Consider the following 23284-nt stretch of genomic DNA (forward strand, 5'->3'; position numbering starts at 1 on the left):
TCTATTGTGTGTAATATAATTACATACTTTTCAAATGTAATCTGGGATGATAATAGTTAACTATTTTTTGTAATTTGATAATGATGATCCTGTTGGCAGACCTCAGCCTCTTTTGGCTGCTGTGCTAATGTTATTATAGACTGACAGGAAAGGTTAGATTAGGTCACACTTTTGTAACAAAATCATCTTTCTTTTTGTTATACAATCTTGTTTCATTGTAGTTCAAATTGAATCTAGGGAAAATAAAGATGCAGAGATTGTCCAGGTGTCTGGTGATGTCAGCGACAGCAGTTTTTACTCTGTATTCTCATACAGCCTGTAGTTTTAACATCAGTACACGGTATTAACTGTTTTAAAATTCATTCAACTATTTTGTTTTATGGACATTTTTGCTATCTAGAATGCAGTAATGTTGCTCTACAGGTTTAATCAAAGTTTATAATGATTGTAAATGATTGCATTGCTCCTCCAGAGTCTATGATCAGAACTGTGTCTATAGCAACTGTCTATTGATATCAGCAGTCTGCTATTCAGAAATAACAGACCTTTTATTAGATTATTAGATTATTTATTATTCGCCGGGACTGACACGCCCTCCAAATTTGAGGCTCCTCTGAATATGATAAGGCCCCCAAAAATGTGATTTATTTGTCTGATCGAGAATAATAATAATAACAAGAATAATTCCTTCGATTTCAATAGGGTCCTCGCACCGGTACGGTGCTCGGGCCCTAAAAATACACAGTGTTATTTTCATCACAGTCAACTACACTTTTTCCCTGATTAAAATAAGATAATCACCTCATAAAATAAACAAAAACAATTTATGACAAAAACTGAAAAAAAAAAAAAAACCTGAAAAAATCTGTTGTCACTTTTTAAACAAACAAGATGCAAATCTTGTATCATAAATTGACTGATAATAACAAAAGTAAAGTTTAACTGTCATCAAATTGAAACAAATATGTGACAAAAATCAGGGTGCACATTTGAAGAAATGTAGTATACTTAATGTTAGACATGATATTTACATTAGGCTTTAAATAAACCTGTTAAGATTTTAATTGATTAAATCTACTATAGATACGGTCAACTAAAATCTAAAGCTAAGACTAAATCTTCGGATAATAAAAATATGACAAAAACCAAATAAACTTGTCAAAGACAAAATACTCTAACTTAAACTAAATTAAAATTTGCTTTCAACACTGAATGATCAAACATGTCAACCATGCTAATGGCTACATTACGAAAAAGAGAAATATTTAAAATCCTATTCATTTATTGTGTATCCTCAGTGAATGTGTTTGTATATGCAGTGTGTGGTACAGACCTGTCTCACTGGTGGGTCTGACAGCAATGGGCTCAGCCAGCTCAGTCTTTCCTGACCGCGTTACCCAGGCAACCTGACAAAGATGACAACATCATCGTGAAATGACTATTAATGTTGTGTACTTTTATTATCTTCGTTTCAGCAAAATACATTGCTGGTACTTCTGTTTAGTAAATTGTCTTTAATACTACAACACATGCTTTTTCCATCCATTATGTTATTGTATGCATGGCAGGGTGTTATAAAAATGGTTCTTCTACCTCTGGAGCAAAGTCTTCAATGTGGGACTTTTCCTTCTCCAGGGCAGCCTGAGAGACAAACATGGGGAAGTAGCAGTTCTCCACACCCAGTTTCTTAATCTCCCTGTCAAAGAAGTCTTTAATGGCCTCCCAGATGGCGAAGGACCAGGGCCGCAGCACGTAGCAGCCACTAACATCGTAGTACTCGATCATCTCTGCTTTAGTGATGACCTGGAGGGGAGAAGTGACATTATATTGAAAAGGGAATCTTCAAAATGAGCTTTCAGGACTTTTATTTATGTTCATCAGGACTTTTCTAGATTTAGTTACCTGAGAGTACCAGTCAGCCAAATTCTCTTCTTTCTTGGCCTCCAAACCCAACCTGCCAGGAGAAAGACAACAGAGTTAGTGTGATGCAGATCTTGAGATTATGATACAACATATATCACTTGGACAGTAAATGTATATTATGGTGTTTTTATTTTATCAATCACAAGCTTTAATTTCTTATTATGTTAAGAAGAGGAGATCTTGCTTTAGAACCAAAGTCTATTGTTTTGTCAAATTAAAGGCAGTGGTGATAAAGCACTGTCCAAATACAGTGGCAGAGCAACCTGGGAAATTACTAGAACACAATCACTGATATGTCAGGCCATGCCTGATTAGTTAGTCTGGGTGCAGGAACAAGATCACACTTAAGTGAATTCAAAAAATCCTAATAAAACACACAGCCATTCCCAGTCCAGCCAGCCGTGCAAGTCAAACCTCACATCAGTAGCTATAAAGCCAGCAAACAAGTTTCCTTCTGCTAACTGACAAATTAGCAAGACAGAGACACATCAAATGTGCAAGAGAATAATACCTATTGAGGTGATTGTGATTATTAGCCCTTATCTGAGGAACAGAAGTTTTTATAGCACTTTTTGCATCTTATTTCAAAGCCTTAAATGATGTGCTGATGTGCCGAATGTATGTATTCACATGGATAGAAAAACATGCAAAATATTCATATTAGGGGTGTTACAATTCTAAAAAATACATAAATCGATTTGACTTTGGATTTTAAGGCCACGATTCGACGGTTCAATTTTCAATTTCAACATTTACTTTTTTTTCCAGCACTAACAGGTGTGCCACATTGAGTCTGGATTTGTAAAGTTCAACATATCATTGCTTTTATGCTGTGATAACTGTTATTTACATTTTCAAATTCCTCTTTACAAAGACAAACAGATAAATATTACTGAGAAACACTGAGCTACCTGCTAGATAACCATTGAGACAGTTTAGAGCAAGAGTCAATCAAAAAAACTGGACACATCACAGACTCCGCCTGTGAAAAGTGCAGCTGCAGGCTACTGGTAAGCTACGCGATGTTGTCTGTGAAGAGTGTTTTGTTTACTTCGGACATGTGCCGGACACACACAAGAATGCAAAGGTGGACAGACAAAAAATACCGCGAGATCCATTGATCCTGCTTTTGCTTCAGATTCATTTTTGATTCAACTCATTTCAGTCCATTTTTGATTTAGAATTGAAATTGTGACACCCCTAACGTGTTCATAGCAGTGCAGCACTACGAGAGCAAAACTTCATCTTTACGGCTGACAGCAGACCACAAACACTGATCAAGCAGCTGATAAACACACCAATCATTTAAAACTCACCAAATCTGAACACAAAAAGTTGTTAAGCTACAGTAGCAGAGGGTCCTACTTACAGATGATCCATCTTCAGTGTCCAAGAAAAAAGTCAAAAGTATGGGCCTCTGTCCCCACGAAGCTCCCAAAATGTACAACTCATGGCATCATAAGGTTTGAATAAACTATACATCCACTGCCAGTTATTGAATGTTATGTGTTGTGTCATGACAATTCAACACCTCCATACAAAACAATGCAACTTGCTAAGAAAGCATCTCTATCAACTAACAATAATGTGCTCAAAACAGAAGAGGACAGAATGAGTTTTTTTATTGGCTTAGGCAAGAGTCCACTTCCAGTCAATTCATTTTCAGGACAAACAATTGCCGTATGATCTCACGGACTCTATCCGTATGGGATGAGAGAGAAATATTTCCGCCAGTCACTATAGATAGAAATACCAAAATAAAGCTGAAGGTTGATGTTTTAAAAAACATGATGTGGGAGACAGACCTGCACTTGCAGAGAGAGTTGACTCAGATGCAAAAAGTAAAATAAAAGACTTTGTTCCTCAATATCATTAGAATATTATTTAATGTAAAGAGGATCATAATTTTAACAGATCAGAACAGATCAGATGAGAACTTGTAATGGAGTCCCATTTTATGTTTAACATTGTGCTGGCTGGATCTGCTTCTCCACCTCTCTCCTGTCATGTGTTTCCAGTCTCTCACCGTGTTTGTTTCTTAGGTCCCTGACCTTCTCCTCCTGCTCCTCCTGAGGCCTCCTTGCCTTGGCCGGGTTTGTCGCCTTTACCCTTCTTCCCTCCTCCTGCACCTCCTGCTCCCTGTTTCTCAGACTTGTTCTCCCTCTCCTTGCGGTTTTTGTCCTCTCCTCCGGTGGCTCCGGCAGCGGCGACTGGTTTGTACTCCTCTCCAGTGAGCGTCTTGTACTTGCTCTTCAGGTCCAGGAGAGTCTTCACAGCTCCATCCACCTGGTCCTGAAATGGGGGGACAGTTATTTTTTCCTCTCCAGTACCAGCAATGTATTTATTCCTATGAAAACTGACCCTCTGTGGGCTGAGGGAGAACATGATCCTGTTTAGATCAATCTAAAATAAAAAGCCATAATAGCTGGAGTATTCATTCTTTTTGCAGTGGAAAGCTAAAGTTAATGTCTTTGGCGTCATCATGCTGTGCGCTAGTGATGACATCATTACATTATGCAATATTGTCACATTATCTTACTGTGCCAGGCCAATATGGAGATGTTTACCTTAAAAGGCCCAACACACAATCAGTGGTAAAAACACTTAGCTCTGGCTGTCCCCTTGTTTTCCAGTGAAGAGAACGGTGGCGCCTGACTAAGTGGCACCACTGCCCTCGACACCGCTTGGATGTGCCACTGACCACTGCGCTGAAATTTCAAATTATTTGAACTTTGACCTCATTTGCCGCTGACCTTTTGAACAACCAATGAGGTAACAGGTGTAGGTGACAGGCAGAATTGACCACAGATGTGTGGCAGAGACACAAGTATAGGAGGGAGAAACTGACGGTTGAGTCTTAAAGGGAACCCCAGAACTGCAGAAGACCTTGCGAGAATGGTCATTTTAAAGTTTGTGCAATGTCACAGTGTAGGAACAATATACACAAATCTCACAAGAGTTTTGCAGATCAAGGGTTCCATTCCAGACATTACCAAAGAAAAGTGCTTCAGGGTTCCCCAAACTCTATTACACAAAAAATTTAAATGAATAACAGACCTCGGTATTGCTAGTAAACAGAATGCATGGCAACATGTGAACAGTCAGGTCAGGCAATAAGATTTGTGAATATATATATAGTTTATATTATTATAGTTTCATATAGTTTATGAACGTAGCTAAATCCAGAGCTAAAGGTAGCTCTCAAAACAATCTAAAATAAAAAACACAATAGCTAAAGCACTCATTTTTTGCAGAATAAAGCCAAGACCTCTGTCCTTTGGGTGATCACACTGTAGGCTTTTTATGATGTAATTTCATTATGTTAGGTGTGGTACAAAACATGGTGACACAAAGCGCTGCTGTGAAGTGGCGCCAGCAGAAGAATAGGTCAATAGTTCGTGTCAGAGAGACACTGAGAGAAAAGGGGTTAAGTGAGCAGTTTTGATCTTAGGTTGGACATATTTTAGAGGTATGAAGCACTTTAAATAATCTAGGAAATTACATCAGAATAAGAAAAAATACCCATGTAAGCACTGAGGAAATATCAAAATGCCTTTGTAATCTGCTACTAAAAAATAGGCATATCACAAATAACTTGTGGAAATTTTGGTGTCTTTATTTAGTAAAATTTGATGAAATAATATGTATATTTTTTGTATTTTTTAAATCTATGACTCAATTTCACTATTTTTCATTAATTATATTTTAATGACTTAAATAAACTTTTAGCTTAGGTTATACAGATGAGAGGATATGAAGCATTTGAAAAACTCCAAGAAATACTAATACTAAATACAAAAATACTAATGAAAGCACTGGCAGCTCATCTCTATTACAGAGTTCATTCTCTGACTGGTTCCTTACCTTGGGGGCCTTCTCCGACTTTAACTTCCTCACCAGCTCTCCCTGTTGGGCCACTTCTGAGAACAGTTTCTGGGCCTCTGGGGAGGAGTTGGACTGAGTCGAAGGAGAGCCGGTCTGGGTCTGGGCAGGGCTAGCTGGTGGTTGCATTCCTGGTTTGTAATCCTGTCCGGTCTGCTGTTTATACTCCGCCTTCAGAGCCAACAGCTGCTTCACTGCAGCATCTACCTGATCCTGATGAACAGCCAGCAAGAAGAGAAAAGTGTCACCAAAGCAGCAGGAGCAGTTGTCAACAATCATTCCACGGTCAAAGCCTCTGAAAGCAGGGGAAACACTGATAAGTGATGAGTATGTAGTCTCACCTTGGAGGCCTTTTCAGCTTTCAGTTTTCTGACCACTTCTCCCTGCTCAGCGACCTTCTCATAGAGGTTACCGGCAGCAGGGGCAGGGCTGGGGCTGTTCTGGACAGGGGCGGAGGCTTTCTGAACTGGGGCAGCTCCAGGTTTGTACTCCTGACCTGTGACCTGTTTGTACTCTGCCTTCAGTGTGAGGAGCTGTTTCACTGCTGCATCAACCTGGTCCTGAGGACACATGGACAGCAATGCTGTGAGTCAGTTCATATCAGTTTTTATAAATCCTGTAATTTGTAAACACCGTTGTGCACATGTGCAAAATAGCAATACTCTAATTAATTGTGATTATGAAACTCTTGTTACTGACACAGTCAAGTTTACATGCTGGAGTTAATTTTCAGTATCACAGGCTAGGCTCAGCCTTTCAATTAGTCAAAAAATGGCTCAAAACAATAAATTAATTATTAAAATAATTGACAATCAATATAATAGGTGACAAGTAATCAGTTACTTCATTAATTCTGTTCTCCTGAGAAATCTGTAGTTGGATTTGGTTTTTATATGGTGTTTGTATGAATGATACAGTATTAGCCATTAGTAATAATTGATAGCCATCAGCATTACACTGATATTCACTGATATAATACTTTGGGGCATTTATAAGCAACAGTTCTGATTTATTTCTTTTTTTCTGTCACTATGTGATGTCTGCTATGTTGCATCGGAATACCTTGGGGGCTTTTTCAGACTTCAGTTTTCTCACAACTTCTCCCTGTTGTGCAACACGCTCATACAGGCCAGAAGAAGAGGAAGAGGAAGAAGAGGAAGAGGTGGCAATTGCAGGAGAAGGAGCAGAGGAGGTGGGAGTGGGTGGGGCCATTCCTGGTTTGTAATCCTGACCGGTCAGCTTTTTAAACTCCGCCTTGAGAGCGAGGAGCTGCTTCACTGCTACATCGATCTGGTCCTGGTACCATCAACAAACCAGCTTATTGTTTTGCGGGTAGAGAAGGATAAATGGGACTGATACGCAATGACGTGGGGACAATGACTGGACAAACTATTTGGGACATGGGCAGCATGCGAATGGACAAACGACTCTGGATGTAAGAATTCACATCAATGAATGAGGACACGAGAAATGACTGGACAATCACCCAGTACAATATCGATGAACGTACGGATTGGACAGAGGAGTGTGGACGAGAACAAGGACTGGACAAACAGAAGTGGACGTGACCAATATTTGACAAATGTTCAAGTACCTTAGGTGCCTGCTCCGCCTTCAGTTTCCTGACCAGCTCGCCCTGCTGGGCAACGCGGGCATGTGGGCAGGAGGTGGGGTCTGTTGCTGTGGGTGGGGCTTGTGCAGAGGTGGGAGGGGTCATGCCAGGCTTGTATTCTACACCTGTCTCCTGCTTAAACTGTGCCTGCAGAGAGAAAGAATGAGATTGAAAATCATCCAACTAAGAGTCTTTATTTAGTTTAAAGGGACAGTTCACTCTCAAATCAAAAATACATATGTTTCTCCTAGCCTGTAGTACTATTTATCCATTAAGTTTTTTTTTTTTTGTGCGAGTTGATGGGTTTTAGAGGCATCGATAGAGAGAATGTCTACCTTCTCTCCAATATGATGGGAATAAATGGTTTGTGGTGTTCAAAGCACCAAACAATGAAAAATTCAATTCAACAGGATCTTTGTGAGACCTTATTGTGAGTAGTTTCACATAGGAACCACTTTCTTTCTGGTAGAAAAGAAAGCAGTTCCAGCAGATTCTAAAGTAGTTCCGGTAGCAAGCAAAAATAAATACAAACAAGATTGATAAATAGCACTATAGATAAGAGATTTTGGGGTATGCTGTCCCTTTAATTGCTTTTAATTACAGCACATACCTTTAGAGAAAGCAGCTGCTGAACAGCCTTGTCCACCTCGTCCTTGGGCGCCTTGGCGGCCTTTAGCTGGCGGACGGTTTCACCTTGTGCTACAATGCTTGAGAAGAGGTCACCAGATGAGGCTGAGGCTGAGGCAGGCGCTGGGGCCGAGGTTGAGGTAGCCTTGGCAGGGGCAGCAGACTACGAAGAGAGGTTAGGCAAGGTTACGGAGATGGAAAAGAAGAGCAAGACAACCCAGACGTCCAAGAGAGCCTTTTCTTTGAAACACCTTCTCTGTTGTGATTAAAGACTGAGAACATACAGACTTTGTTCCAGTATTTAAAGACTCTAGCAGAGCTTATCTATCACTTGGCCAACCTTACAGGTCAGACCAGTGAGTCACTATCTTTATTACGTGCTGTACAATAACTTCCGTCAGTGTTGCTTTTTGTTTCAGTCTGAGTATTTAATCTTTGGTTGACCCACTTACTGTACCCACCCCAATCCTGAACACCCTTATAGGATGGAAACCGATTTCCATTTGCCTAAAAATTGCATCCATCCTGCGGAAAAACATTAGCAAACCACTTTCATTTTTTTGGAGCTGTCTCTCTGTGGCTCCATTTTGGAGAGTTGTGTTGACTCTGCTGTCTTACTTAATGTCCAAATCCTCCCCATGTCATGTTATGTCCTGTTGTGTGTCTTGTGCCCAGTTGACAAAATGTGTTATTAAAAGAAAATTAATAAAAAGTAAATAAAAAAAAAACCCCAACTCCAACTAAGTCTAGATCAGGCACTTTACTAACCTGGCAGTAGCCTGGAATCTCAGTATATTTTCACTTTCCAAGAGGTATTATCAAAGCATGCAGACCAAAATTCTTCTTCCTGTTGGACAGACTTAGAACTAATCAAGAGCAACAAAATATGTGATGTAGTGCTGAGTGGCGGCGCGGATCTGCATCGTTGCTTCGCGTGAAGTTCAACTTTGGTGAACTTTGGTTGGCAAGGTTGCAGTATAAATCAATAGCAAAGATGTGTGTGCCTTGGTGGGAAATGGTCACTGTGTGTAACCGAGCCCTGACTCATGTAAGTTGGGGCGCTTTTTCAAGGAAGAAAAAAATAGCAACCAAATTATAGCTCATCCGTACATTAAACCCTGTTTCTGAAAACAGGTGAGAAATAGGCAATGCTGTAACAGAATACTGATTCATATTTGATCAACACTGCCTAGTCTAATAGTTTCATCTGAGTTTTACTGTGTTCAAAACATGCAACATGTGACTTCAAATCTGGACTGACGACATTCCTGTCAGTCATTGGATCAAAATCCCAGCCATATCAAATAAATGGTTATGATCAGCTCCAAGAGATCCAGGTCAGGTGGAAATATTTCTGAGCAGGAAGATGGTCAGACGTATGTTCCAGATAAAATGAAACATGAGCAAGTTCATCTGGTTCTCAGGCTATAATTTTACAACCGTAACATAGGAATTCTTAGAAACGAAAGTTCAGAGTATGTTAGTTTCTAATAATTAACAAGCTGAAATAAGGTGAGGGACAGAGTGCTGGTTTACAGTAAAAGTCTGACTTACAGATAAAACTGAGGATAAAGGTCTTTTGCATATAATTGCAACATTTGGGTGGGGTTTTTCTTCAAAAGCACTCACTGTGTTGTTGGAGGCCTGGCTCTTGCTCTTGTCCTTGGATCCAGCGGTTGGCATCTCCTTGACATGTCCGTCAGGAATGTAGAGCAAGATGCAGGGACTCTCCTTACAGCTGTTAGGACTGTAGATGTTAACCATGGTTAGACACAGACATTTGCACAATCAACATGGTCAGACAGCAGAAAAGTGTGATAGTACAGGAAGATCCATGACCTGAGGTAGTTCAAACACACAATCTGGGCTTTTCCACTCACCTGACTGGCTCATAGGGATGATCGCAGATGTAGAAGCCTCGTCTCTGGAGCTGGATGATGTCTCCTTTCTTCAGATTCTTCAGACAAGGATCTCCAAGCATCTTCTCCTCCATCTGAGGGAGTGAGAATGAGACAAGATATAAAAATAACCACACCAGATGTCATGCATACACAAAATTAAGAACACACTGCAGAACAGACCTTGCTGTTTTTATTGATGTATTCTTTGAAGTCGTCGTCTTTGGTGATGACGGCTTTGGAGATGAGGGGCTGGTAGTTGATGCAGATGGTGGGCAGCAGTGGGGCACTGTTTGTCTCAGCCAGCCATGTGATCTTTGTTGTCTTCTTGTAGTCCTTGTTGTCCAGGTTCAGGCGAGCCTCCATGGACACAACCTTACCATCAGCCCCTCTGAGGAGTGAGGAAAAGTGAGAGTAGGGGCAGGTGAAAAAAAACACCATTATGTGATCAACAACAACATGGAGTAGCCGAGCGACGATCCCACATACTTGTTGATCTTAGTGATGATGAGGTTGCCCCAGTTGATGAAGGTTACCATCTCTCCCTCTGAGAACGTCTCAGCATCGGCTCCTTCAACCAAAACTCGGGGTCCATACCAAACCTCCTTCATGCCCACCTCTGCGTTCTGGATGGAAACAGAGTGTTTTATGATTTCAAAAAATATATATCTGAGGTAGAATTTCTGTTCTTCTGAATTACAGGAAGCTATTACAATATATACAATCAAAGTTTAATTTAAGTGGTCTCTATCCTTCATCATATCTATTTTTAATTAAGAAGCACAATATATTTGGTGGCTACAGCAGTACAAGACCGAGGTGGACATCTTGCTGACACGTTGTTGGACTGCATGACTGTCTTTAGGTCAATGTTCATTACCCAATATAATCTAATCACAAATTTAAGGGTCTCCAATTGCATCAGTGAGTCAAGTGGCTTTTTTAATTTAATTTCCTATACAGTCTTCACAGTAAAAGTCCCCTGTAATTTTGTTATTTAAAAGCTCTCATTACGAAGCTGCAAAATCAGGAATTGTTGGACTTTCATCAGCAGTTATTCAACACAACTCCTATACAGCTGAGAGCGAATGTGAAATAGAGTCAATATCTGAAAGTACAAATAGGAAAACTATCTGGGGTGTGACACAACACATCTCAGTGTGTTATGACTGGTAATGGAAATGCAATGCAGCCAAATGTGCCAATGGAAAAGAGAGAGCTCTGACCTTAGGGTGTTTGGCCACTTCCTTCATCTCCTCTGTTGCCTCTAGGATGGAAACAGGAACCACATAGGAGCTGGACAGAGCTGTGTACCTGGGAGCTACCGGGTCAATAACCTAAAACACACACGCACACACATACAGACATACACACACAGACATACCAACAGGTCAGTAAAAGAAACAGCTGACCATGCTTTATAACAATCTCCACGCACAAAATGCAGAGTAATGAAAGGAAAAAGCAGAAAATGATGCAACTTTTCTTTGAAAATACAACAAAAGAAAACTTGATGTAAAAATAGCCCAGCTGATTAAGTGACAAATGAAGAAATTAAGACACACAGGAAAGAAAAGATGAGTAGAGAAAGAAAAAATGAATTTATGAGTGAATCATAACTATATGAAAGTGAGAGAAACAAGCATTTCTTCAGCTGCTTATTCAGCCACCAACCACTTTCACTATTGTACCAGCTAGCTTGAGTTTTTAAGAGGCCGACTGATAACTGAATGATTAGCAGCAGATAAACTGTCCCAGCAGTAACACGTGAACATCATCCCAGCAGGGTCAGTTTTGTGTAGATTATACCAGAGGATCACAAAGAAGAGCTGGCGGATACTTATACACAAACTACTTCCTGGCCTAGATATTTTCAGTCCGCAGGCTCCAGTGGGAACAATAACAGTTTCCAATTCTAACAATGAGGGAATGGAACTAGTTTCCTCAAAGTCACTACAAAAACAGCCACTTGTGAAACTAACAAAATGTTACACGTCCTTTCACAAAATAATCTCTATTATTAACTTATGTCACAGGTCTTATAGCATCAAACATAAAATATTTGTGGTCATTACTGATTATCTGTTGCGAATGTATATCTTGTGATCTTTTTACAGCAAAGTGATAGCTGCTACAAAAAAAAAAAAAACATGAAGTTCTTATCAGTAATCAGGACAGGCTGTGAGGAGTAAATCTGAAAATGAGTCATGACCTCCTCGCTAATATACACTTGCATCGCTGGTGATTTAAGAGTGAAGCACTTTTGAAACCTCACATAAATGAATGACCATGTGAAATGAAGTGGACATAGTCATTAAATGTAGAAGAAATGTCTCAACTGCTCAAAGAAGCTGCAACGGACTAAATGATGAAGGGAACAGAGAAAGAGGAAGACATGATGGGAGGAGGATTTAAGACTGGACATGAAGGTCTTTCAAAAAATGAGACCCAAGAGGTTTGATTTGATTTCTCTGGTGAGCGACAATATTTTAATATATTTTGCGGTTTATGCAACCAGTCTGTTTTGCAGAGATTTAAAGCTTCATTTGGAAAATCCTTTATTAAAATCTACCCACCTTACTTCCTGGGTTTAAATCTGTCTAAATCACAGCAGGGCTGCAGAACAGAGCATCCTGTCTAGACAATGCAGTGTCACTGTAGTCCAAATTATTACCATAACTGGTTATGTTGTTGGAAAGTGGGCAAATGGCATTTCCTGAATTGTCAAACTACCATGACATCCTGCCTGGTGTTATTCATCTTCTTCGGTCCTATGTAAATATGAGCACTGAAAAACTGAACCCTAAAAAATGTCACCTCAACACCTCCATTCCAGCCCCAACAGCCACATTTACTTTGCTCATGACACCATTTATGTTTTTTTGCACTTCAGTCTTTGAAAAGTTTGAGTTTGGCAGGACAGAGCCAACAACTCACAATATTTGGTTTAGTTTTGTTCACAGTCAGTTTAAATAAGTGAGGATGGAGAATGGTGATTAAAGCAACAAGCAGGTAAAAAAGTGGTGTGCAACAGAGTGACATTGATCATTTATAATATTACTCATTTTTGTTCCATAATACAAGATGAGTTGTATTCTCTACTGCACCCTCCACAGATCAGAGGTCAGATTTAACCCCCAGTGTCTCATTAAAGGACACATCTCTCTGATCTACTGCAACACAACTCTGCTGGCCTATGCTTTTTATTCTTTGACTGATACCCAAACATTTTTTGAATATGCTATATATTTATACTCAACATCTGCCTGGCTGGTAAAATAGTGAAGGTTATTGGTGGTTTTTCAGACAGACCAGCCTGTGATGAAAGCAGGGTGGGGACAGGGAGTGGGTGAAAATGAGCAGAGGGGGGGGTGGAGGTGGAGGAGGAGGAGGAGGAGGAGGAGTACCTTCAGACAGCTAATTGGCAGCTTGGAAACAGAAGAGTGAGATGCTGTTTAATGTCAGATACAAGGAGGGAGGAAGAGAGAGAGGAAAGAGGTAGAGACACATTTACATAGAATGGACTGTTTACATAATTTCCCCTCACCATTTTGTCCTCCGTACAACTGTCTGTTACACCTTTCCTGGTTAACTTGTGCCTTTTAGTCATATACTTAGAAGTTCAGGGTAAACTCCATCTATGATGCTCATCTGCTATGCTGCTTTTTTTTTCTCATCAGCAACGTTGGTTCCAGTCCCTGGACCGATGTTTCAACGACACCCTAACGACAGCCCAACCCCAAATGAATAAAATGGATGACTGATAAGATAATAAATTGCACAATGTAACTCTGAAAAGCATCATTAGATCTTTAGAGGACAATTTGTACTTTTAGTGACTCAGGGGAAATACAGGCTAAAATCTGTTGTATTGCACTAAAATTACTTCAAACCTGTTTCAGTTTGAGCCTGAGGCAATGAAACTTCATTAATGCCTTCTCTTATGTTTTGCAACGTATTTCAGCCACAAATGTAATCAAATAAAAGGTGTGTATCGATATATAGATACAATGTTCTATAATCCAATATGTTCGATGCAAAGTGAAAATACTGATATATATTGTCCTCTTTAAGATAAGACTTTGAAATTTCCATGGCATATCTTTGTCACAAATGTCTAGAAGTTTCTTTACAAACTGTCAAATCAATTAACTTGCTTTTTGTGAATTGACATAAATCTAACTAAATGTGCTAAATAGACGCACAATATCAAATATCGATTGCAAGCACCTGAATCGATTCAAAATCATATTGTGGCAGATTTTGTGATATCAGCAAATATCATATTGTCATCCAGAATCAACATAATATCATAATGTGATGAAACTTGTGATTTACAACCCTATCAAATATACATGTGGCTATTTAGTAGCAGCAATTGTGTGTGGCACTGGTAAGCATACTGCCCATTAAATAGCCACACAGGTACAAAAGTTGAAGATATCACTCGCACTCCCTTCTTCTTCTTCAATGAAATCTGTAAATTTCTCACTTACAGAAAGTAGTGTCTTAGAGTTAGACCAGGAGTTCTGAGGCCAGAACCGGAAACTAAACAGGTTTTATGAACCACTGAGTGATACCACAGTGGAAAAAAACACTTAATTTTGTTCTTCATGTATTATTCTGAACTATGACTGTGATTTAAGGCCACCTGTGTGGCGTCTAAAACAAACTACTGTATCATCTGTCGGTAACCACAATAAAAAAATTCTACTGTTAGAGCAACTTTAAATATCGTAAAGTTGGGGGCATGAGGCTGTCTGAAGAAGGCGGGGGGGGGGAGTTAGTTCATCATGCATATGAAGTCTTACATAATCAGAAGCAGCTGTTGGTAAATCTGATGCCAAATGTCATCATTATGTTTTTTATTTGTCTAATTGTACGTTGTCCCTGATGCATCCTTCTGGTCTATAATCAATTCAACCAATAAGTGATGTGAGACTATCCTGTCATTAGTAGAAAATGTTCCTCTAATTCTCAAACTCTCATTTTTTCAGATTTTTTTATACTGGCCTAACCACTCCAACCACCTCACTCTCTGTTTATGAACATTTTTAAACTATTAGCTTCACACCTTCTACTTGACTCTGGGATGAAGCAGCAAGTGCCAGCAAGGAAAACCACACAGAGGAAGCAACACCGATGTCCACACAGATGAAACTCGGTAAAAACAACATGAGCGCAAAAGAATGTGGGCTGTGAAATGAAGCAGCTGGTATGTTTTTTGGAGGTTTTCAGTGTTACTGGGGGTGATGTGGAAGGTGAGGCTGGGGTAATGAGGCAGGAAACCAGGTAGCAAATTAAAGTGTTGAACAGAATGAGAACAACAAGCAGAAAGAAGCCATGCCAGCAGTGAACTCAAAGGTAATTCTCTGAACCTCCGTCAGATACAGGCTTCAGCCTGTGAGATTTGTCTTATTCATTCAATTAATCTCATATTTCCCTAACATGCAAACTAGGTCAAACCAACTTAAAAATAGCCCTCAACCTTCAGAAATAGCAACAATTCAAATGCTAGTACAATGGTTGGCAGTTTTATCCTACAAGATACACTTCAACACTGTGATTCTCAGATTGATCAGATCAGATATGATCATATTGATTATAAAGGTAGGATTAGATCATGTTTTAAGGAAGACTTAAACAGTGTTCTACAGAAGTACCCTTTAAATATTTGAAATTATTTGCACATCTACTGTTACAAAAATGCAGATTACGCTTAAATGAAAATGGATCAAAATTCAATGCTAGAATCATTTCTATCGCCTTTTCAGTATACAGCTGGGTTCAGACAATCAGGCTAAGATAAGAGATGACAAAGGAGAATAATGTACCTTCTTATTGAAGGCCCAGATCTTGTCCCACTCCATGTTCACCACTGACCTTGATCCACCCTGGAAAGAGGAGAATAAAAGAAAAATACATTTATAAGTGATACAAAAGCATTTTGCACTCTATGGATATTATAAGGAAGCTATAAAGTTACAAACTCCGTTAGATCCTTGATTTTTATATCATGACACTAAATAGAGAAAACTAAAAAGGCAACCCATAGGACACCTTACTAGTGCAAACTGTGGCATCCCTTATGCAATGTTGAAAAGGATGCTTAACATTTAAAGCCCATATGGAGATGAAAACAAATTCAAAAAATTCTACATCTTAATGTGATACTTTTTTGTGACACAACTTAACATATATAATCTGAAAGAGATAAGAAGACTTTTTCCTCATATATTCTTTGCAATCTACAATCTTCAGCTCTCATCTTTGTGTCCAGGCCGTTCTCCTGCCTATCTATCCATCTATGCAATAAATACCTGGGCTGCTATGAACTGTTTCAGACCCTCAACAGTCATTCCTCTCCTCAGGACTCCTCTGACAGTGGGAAAGCGAGGGTCATCCCTGGAAGAGATGAGAGAAGTCAAAAGAGAACATTGCAGTGAAGAGGAAGAGGAGTGGAAAGAAGGGGAGGTTGTGAGAGGCCAAAAAGAAGTACACACAAGTAATGGACACCTTATATATTCCAGACAGTCCCATTACTAAGCATCAGTCACCAGGTAAATTATACTTAACCTACCATCCATCTACGTATCCCTGGTCGACAAACCAGGTGAGCTTCCTCTTGGACAGCACTGTGTTGTTGAGGTTGAGTCGGGAGTACTCCCAGATGTAAGGTTTCCTGAGACGCAGCGCTTCAATGATCCAGTAGAACTGCTCGTCACGATCATGGTACTCAGTGGTCCTGAGAGCGTGGGTCACACCCTCCAAACTGTCCACGATGGGACAGGCAAAGTCATATGTTGGGTAGACTCTGAAAGAAGGAATCAGGACAGTTTCAACAATTAATATTTATTTTATTTTATTTCCAATATTTGATGGAAATACTCATGATGTTTATGTGCAAACTATTGTTTTTTTGTTTTGTTGTTACAAATCACTAAAATCATTGACTCATTAAAGTCAAGTACTTGTAGTTGTTTCCAGTGCGAGGGTGGGGTGCGTTCTTGCAGCGGAAGAGGGTGGGGTCTCTCATGCAGCCATTGTTGGAGTTCATGTCGATCTTGGCCCTCATGCAGCAGGTCTGACCGAACTCTGTCCCAGCTTTCATCTCCGCCCACATCTTCATGTTCTGTTCCACCGCTGCAGGAGAGACAAGTAGCAAATTGTAGCGTCATAACGTTTAGAAATGTGCCTGCTGCAGCTTCAACATTACTGTGACTGGTTCGTCATGTTATCAGTCTTACTGTTATTCCTGCATTTGGACTCAGCGCGCTGCTCCCTCTCCTGCTTCATCTGCTCAGGCGGCGTGTTGTCAATGTAAGCCTTTCCCTCAGACAGCAGCTGTTCAGCAAATCGTATTATGATGGGAAAATGGTCGCTGGTGTACGTGAACTGGTCTGGATGGATCTGGAGCATGGCAACATCTTCCAGGATCACCTACAGAAATAAAGACATGTAAACCTTTTTTTGTCTTTCTGCCCTTTGGATTATGGCTGCAACTAATGATTATTTTCATCACTGATTAGCACAATCAAGTATTTGTCCACTACATTGAAGTCAAAACTGCTCCACCAAATGAAGATCTGCTCAGAGATTGTAAGCCAACCCCTGGAGAAACTCGATAAACCAGCCTACCATACTAACATATTAAGCTTGGACAACAACATCGTTTCTGATCCCAACCATGTCCTGAACACTGAATACAGATTGTTACTATCAAACTGGCGATATGAAGAACCTTTTTCTACACCAGTCAATCCTAAAACTAAATATGGAGCTTAATCCCACACCGAATGTACAGTGAAGAGCCTTAAATATGGTCTTATGTAACTGTAATATTAAGCCTATGGATCTTTGTTTCTTGTCTTAATTTTTGTGATTGTAATATTTAGTTAAATGTGTGTCTTTTCTGTGATGTTGCATCAACTGAATGTTCTACCTTCTCAAAGTCCTCCTTTTCCTTCTCGGGGTTGGTGTCATCGAAGCGCATGATGAGCTTGCCTTTAAATGTGACCTGGTAGTGCTGGTTGAGCAGAGCAGCCTTGGCGTGGCCGATATGCAGGTATCTGATCACAGAGAGACAGAAAAAAGGTCCCTGTTAATAAAGCTACTAAACTCCTAGTATACACATAAGAATCTAACAACCATGCATAATGTGAATTTGTCCTAAACTCCAGATTAGACTTGCACCGATTTCAACTTTCTTAGCCGATTCCGATTTCCGATTTTTGAGGGGTCTGACCTACCGATTCCGATTTTGGCCAGTTTCCGATTTTCAGTCTTTCTAAGAACTGTAATTGACAGCATTCACAAACATTTTTGCAACTTTTCTTGTAAATGTGTTCATAATAAGACACTGACTATTAAATATTCATTTAATACTTTCTCCAAAATCATCCAGATTACAACCAGGCCTTATTATTATAATTTTATATTAAGATTATGAATTGGGTGAACGTGATCTCGCGAGATCATCTCGCGGGATTTCACGGGACACGACACGGTGCAACAGTTTGAAGTAAAACTTTGCCGTGAGAAAAACAGACACAGAAGTTAAAGGAGTCTGGATGAGAAAATGTTTGAGGAGACAAATCAACACAGGTTGTTTATTCTTCAGTCAGAACAGGAGGTGAGATTTTAACTGTCCCTCTGTGAACAGCAGTCTGCTGCTAGCTTGCTAGCATTAGCCTGAAGTGCGAGAGAGTTTACGGCTGTTCTGTGTCATTGTCAGCTGCTCTGTCTCGTTGTAGACTGTCTGTCTTCTCTTTATCTTGTTCTTGGAATCTGTCACTGACACCAGCTTCAAGCAGACGTTTCAGAGTGTGTAGCTGTTATCAGCGCTGTGTTGACGTCACGGTCAGTTTGTCTGCTGCGCGCATGACGTGACCAGAATCGGATTTGTGACGCTGACCGGCCGGTCACCGGTCAAGGCCAGTCACGTGAAAACCGGCCCGATTCCGAGCATTGCCGATTAATCGGTGCAAGTCTACTCCAGATCAAGCCTTACCCGCTGGCCTCAGGGGGGAATCGAACCACGACCTTGCCCATCTCAGCTCCTGGCAGATCCACAAACTTGCCAAGATCCTGCTTCTTCTCATCTGACTAAAGGTCAGGGACACAAAGAGTCAGGAAAACAACAGGACAGCTTTTTTTATGCTGCACGTATTTTGTTACTTTTTTCCCCAAATGAAGAGTTAGCTACAATAAACCTAATTATCAATCTTCAAAAACTTTTCAAAAGAACAATTTAGTTTTTTTCTTTGCTTATTCAGCACACTGAGCATAAACACTCTGTCACCGCTACGCTTTTTTCTCCAAATGTAATACATATCAAATCATTTGTTCATGTCTGACACTAAACACTTACATTGGATTTGCTCATGGGAATATTCTTTCTGGTGTACTTGTTGCCCACAGAAGTGAAGGGAACCTGTGAGCTCAGGAAATAGAACCAGCGATTGACGTGGGAGAAGGACTTGCCCTGGCTTGGCCATTCTGTATGACCTGCAAAGAAACAAGTACAACTTGTAGTGCTGCATTTCACCTGTTTAACTGCACGAATTCCAAATACTAAAACAAAGAGAAGAAATAAACAGACAAAAAGGACAGAAATTCAAATTGGTGTATCCTGCATGGTACTGACCTTTGAGAGCAGCCCAGACAGAAAGGTCGGCCAGGGTGATGGCGTGTCCGACCAGGAAGGTCCGCAGAGAGAGGGCCTTGTCCAGTTCACCCAGTGCCACGGTCAAACCAGGCTGACCACACAGACGGCGAGCACTGAACTCCAGCCAGTGGTCCACCTACAGATATTAGATGAGCATCTCAAATACGGATCAGGAACGCAAAACTGTCGCAGAGAACGCCACAAACAAATATACGTACCTCAGTCTGCTCCATCATATTAGCTCCGTACAGGCCGAGAGCGGGAGCCACCCGAGCCAAGTACCGGCTGATGGAGTTGGCATCGTTGAACTGGATCGAACTGAGGGAAGGAAAGAGAAGGGAGAGTAATAAAACACTAAAGGAAAAAAAAAAAAATGCACAAATGCATTTTCTATAGTACTGAGATTTAAGCTCATTCATCAATGAATGATGAAATATTTGTGTCACCTACTCTGAGACATGAAGCCGTGTGTCTTTGCCTTCCTCCACTGCTACCTGCACACTGCCCTTCACATGCTCAGCTGCCAGAAGTGCCCCTGCAAGACAGAGACAGAGGAGAAAATTTAGTGAAAACCAGCTTCAGACAACTTTGTTTGGTGCAGGGTTTCCCAGGCGTTTTCATGTCAAAAATTAAAATGTTCTATTCCTCCTTTTGCTAGGGACCCCCTACAGCCCACTCAAGGGCCCCTGGGGGTCCCAGGAGCCTAGTTTGAAAATCACTGGCTTAGAGAATCCAGACATGTTAAGTCAAGGGCAACTGCTATAGATTCATAAAGACGTTTTGGTTCTTCAGGGCAGACCAACCATAGCCTGCTTAAAAAACAAAATGGTTTAAGAACCAGTTGGACTGGTCCTGTCATGCAAAACATGCATACTGCAGTGTTTCATGCTGCTCAACCAGCAGTCTTAACCTTCTCATCCTGCCTCAACAGCTGTGCACTCTTTTTAGCAGGACTGCGTCTACTGCAGTTGGGCCAATGGACAATGCCTTCGTTCATGACAATGGCTGACAATCAATGACCACTGAGCCCTCTACCATCATAACATTGTGATTTAAAAGCCTTCTGTGTTTGAGGTAGTGTGTCCCCTCAGAGTTTTTACAGAGCTGATGCCTTAGTTTTGTTTCTGACATGTTGGGAGAAAATTAAAAATTGACTGCATTACCTCTTCTTCTTATTTTCTTTTTAAAATAACAAAGGACATGTGGGGTCAAGACAAAGACCTTTTTAGACCCAGAAACAATATCATCATCCATCCTGATGTTTCACTGCAGACATCATCCAACCCAAGCATGTACTCAAGTGTTTGCTTAGCATGAAAATGCTTGTATTACCACAAACTTGATAGAAATTCAGACAACACTAATGGAGCTAAATTGCAAGTATGTGCATCAGCTAGAACATGGGTCTGCAATCTGCGGCTCCAGGGCTGTATGCAGCTTTTCTGCCTCCAATTTTCAGTTATCATTTCTTTATGTAATGATTAGTCAATAGTATTTAATTAGCTGTCAAGAATTTGGTTGATCAAGCAAAATTTAATCAATCTACTTTCAAATAAAGATCTGAAAAATAACAGATTATTTTTGAGTGTGCTCTAATGATATCTTTTAATCTTCAAGTCAATGTGTTTCTTCTTTATATGTTTCATGGGCTATGTAATACTGTCAGAGAACACGCAATGTTGCTGTGGAAATAAGCAATGACTGAGGAGGGGAAAAAAACACTTACAATTTGCAAGTCTAGACTAAAGTGATTCTTACATTCTGCAATTGTAAAATGTGTAGCCTATACACCATCATGGCCTACATCTACAGCTTGGTAAGTTTTCCTCGAAATTTTGAGGGTGGCTAGTCTCGAGTCTTCATAAGCTAGCTATGGAGTCAAAACCCAAAAAAAGAATAGTCTGTAAGGAGGCATGAGAATTTAATCATTACAGCTACAGACAGATTTTTTATTTCCTTTTTTGTCCAAAATGGCTCTTTTTATCATAAAGGTTGCAGACCCCTGAGCTAGAAGCACAAACAAGAGATTCTAGGGTTTTTTCTGCATAGACAAACTGGGTGCTATCATAAAACATAAAATTCTAACAGGCTAAGTTTTAACATAAAAAATAAAAAGCTGAATACAACAGACAATAGATCAGGTTCTCAGTTTGACATCCATCTGATGTAGACTAATGTTTGGCAAAAAGATTACAAGTGTCTAATCAGATCATCTTATTCCTCATGCTCTCAGCACTCCTGACTTTCTGTTTGTCTCATGTTCAGGTGTTGTTTACATCTTAACTGTCTACCTCAAAGGTCTGACAAAAGGTCTGCAGTGATAGTTTCACTTTAAGTGAGTTCATCTCTGCAAAGGAAAACTGGGTTAGTGGACACCAGCCCAACCTGCGACTCCCCAGTATTCCACTTTCCAGGAAAAGTACTGGTTCTGAGCAAATGAAAGTAATCAAGTGCAGAACCGTGAGCCATCATCCAACAACACTCCACGTTTCACTTGGCTTGCATCAGCCTGCTGTACTCACTGCCAACAAACAGTGGCGCTGTTTAGCTACTGTCAAAGCTAGTCAATGAATTAGCTCATCTTATCTTGATACAAAACACTGACACACTAAGCACTGGAAAGCCGGGTCCAGACTTCATTGACCACGATACGATGAACTGTCACATGCTAATATATCATGTTATACATTTTAGCGTCATGTAACGCTGAATGTGTCTTAACACAAACCGCCCAGCTGAGCTAACCTGGGTTAGCTAGTGTCAACGTGTCAACTGATACATAATGCATGGTTCATCCATGTGTCATTTCCAAGTTCATAGAGTTTTTGCATTTTATAAAGCATGTTTATAGATATACACCAATGAAGGTTAGAAATTAGAAGTGTAAAATGTAAGGTAGCTGGTGTCACTGAAAGGAAATTTTCACGAATTGCCCACATGTTGTGGTTTAGAGTGCCACGACGGCATGCTAACATTAGCTTGTTAAAGCAAAATGCTACACATACATCCACATATAGCTAGCCGGCTAACTTCAAACACGCCCCGTTTCAACTTATATGGACATACCATCCTACCTATTTTAATTCATAATTAGGTCAAGTTACAGATTTGCTTATTTGCTAAGTAAACCACTTGGCTACTTCTTAACTCTTTCCATTCTCCTAATTGCAAACACTAGCTTTTCAATGCGGCTTGTTTCCATATAAAGAATCTGACATAATTCTAACAAAAAATGTAATTTAAAAGTGTATTTTAATTATACTATTGTCTTCGTGGTTGCCGTATCAACCATGAAATCCTAATGTTTGGTTCAGTGTCTTTAATTTTCCTTGACACAGCTATTTACATTTGATTACATATAAATAAACATCAAAGGGGAAGATTTTTAAACTGAGTTTGTTTGTGAGGATGACACGTAAGGCTGCTAGCAGCTTACATTTGCTAGCCACTCAGAGCATGCACACGACTCCTTGAAGAAGTATTTAAGTTATTCAGGGATCGCAGGCTGCAACTCACCTAAAGGCGGATTGCTTGTGTTGATGGTTAAGTTTAACGCCATACTGTGAAATCCTTCTTCCACCAGGTGGTGAAGCCTTTTCACGGTTTTATAGAGACTCAACAGCAGACAGCCAAGACTACTCTCCACACCAAGCACACCAGAGTCAGGACCAGAAG

The 23284-nt window shown here is 40.2% G+C and overlaps 1 protein-coding gene across 2 annotated transcripts in view; it reads right to left on the bottom strand.

The window, feature by feature from the left end:
• eprs1 (glutamyl-prolyl-tRNA synthetase 1) overlaps positions 1-23284 on the bottom strand; it is a 35106-nt gene extending 11822 nt beyond the window's left edge. Inside the window, exons 1-26 of one of the 2 annotated variants that reach the window (XM_084721674.1) lie at positions 23126-23284; positions 20060-20144; positions 19828-19927; positions 19589-19745; positions 19313-19449; positions 18953-19047; positions 17885-18011; positions 17190-17382; positions 16914-17085; positions 16523-16756; positions 16263-16347; positions 15777-15836; positions 11169-11279; positions 10432-10568; positions 10126-10333; positions 9925-10037; positions 9674-9791; positions 8028-8207; positions 7400-7564; positions 6868-7101; positions 6147-6365; positions 5788-6018; positions 3950-4215; positions 1903-1954; positions 1594-1803; positions 1334-1406 (exon numbers count right to left, since the gene is read on the bottom strand). In XM_084721674.1, the coding sequence (XP_084577800.1) occupies positions 1334-1406; positions 1594-1803; positions 1903-1954; positions 3950-4215; positions 5788-6018; positions 6147-6365; positions 6868-7101; positions 7400-7564; positions 8028-8207; positions 9674-9791; positions 9925-10037; positions 10126-10333; positions 10432-10568; positions 11169-11279; positions 15777-15836; positions 16263-16347; positions 16523-16756; positions 16914-17085; positions 17190-17382; positions 17885-18011; positions 18953-19047; positions 19313-19449; positions 19589-19745; positions 19828-19927; positions 20060-20144; positions 23126-23168 (3805 nt within the window). In that variant the 5' untranslated portion in view covers positions 23169-23284. The remainder of the gene's footprint in view (positions 1-1333; positions 1407-1593; positions 1804-1902; positions 1955-3949; positions 4216-5787; positions 6019-6146; positions 6366-6867; positions 7102-7399; positions 7565-8027; positions 8208-9673; positions 9792-9924; positions 10038-10125; positions 10334-10431; positions 10569-11168; positions 11280-15776; positions 15837-16262; positions 16348-16522; positions 16757-16913; positions 17086-17189; positions 17383-17884; positions 18012-18952; positions 19048-19312; positions 19450-19588; positions 19746-19827; positions 19928-20059; positions 20145-23125) is intronic. The other variant, XM_084721683.1, reaches the window with a different exon arrangement.

Source organism: Lutjanus erythropterus, chromosome 1 (assembly GCF_056507025.1).
Source record: "Lutjanus erythropterus isolate fLutEry1 chromosome 1, fLutEry1.hap2, whole genome shotgun sequence".
NCBI classification, from domain to species: Eukaryota; Metazoa; Chordata; class Actinopteri; order Lutjaniformes; family Lutjanidae; genus Lutjanus; species Lutjanus erythropterus.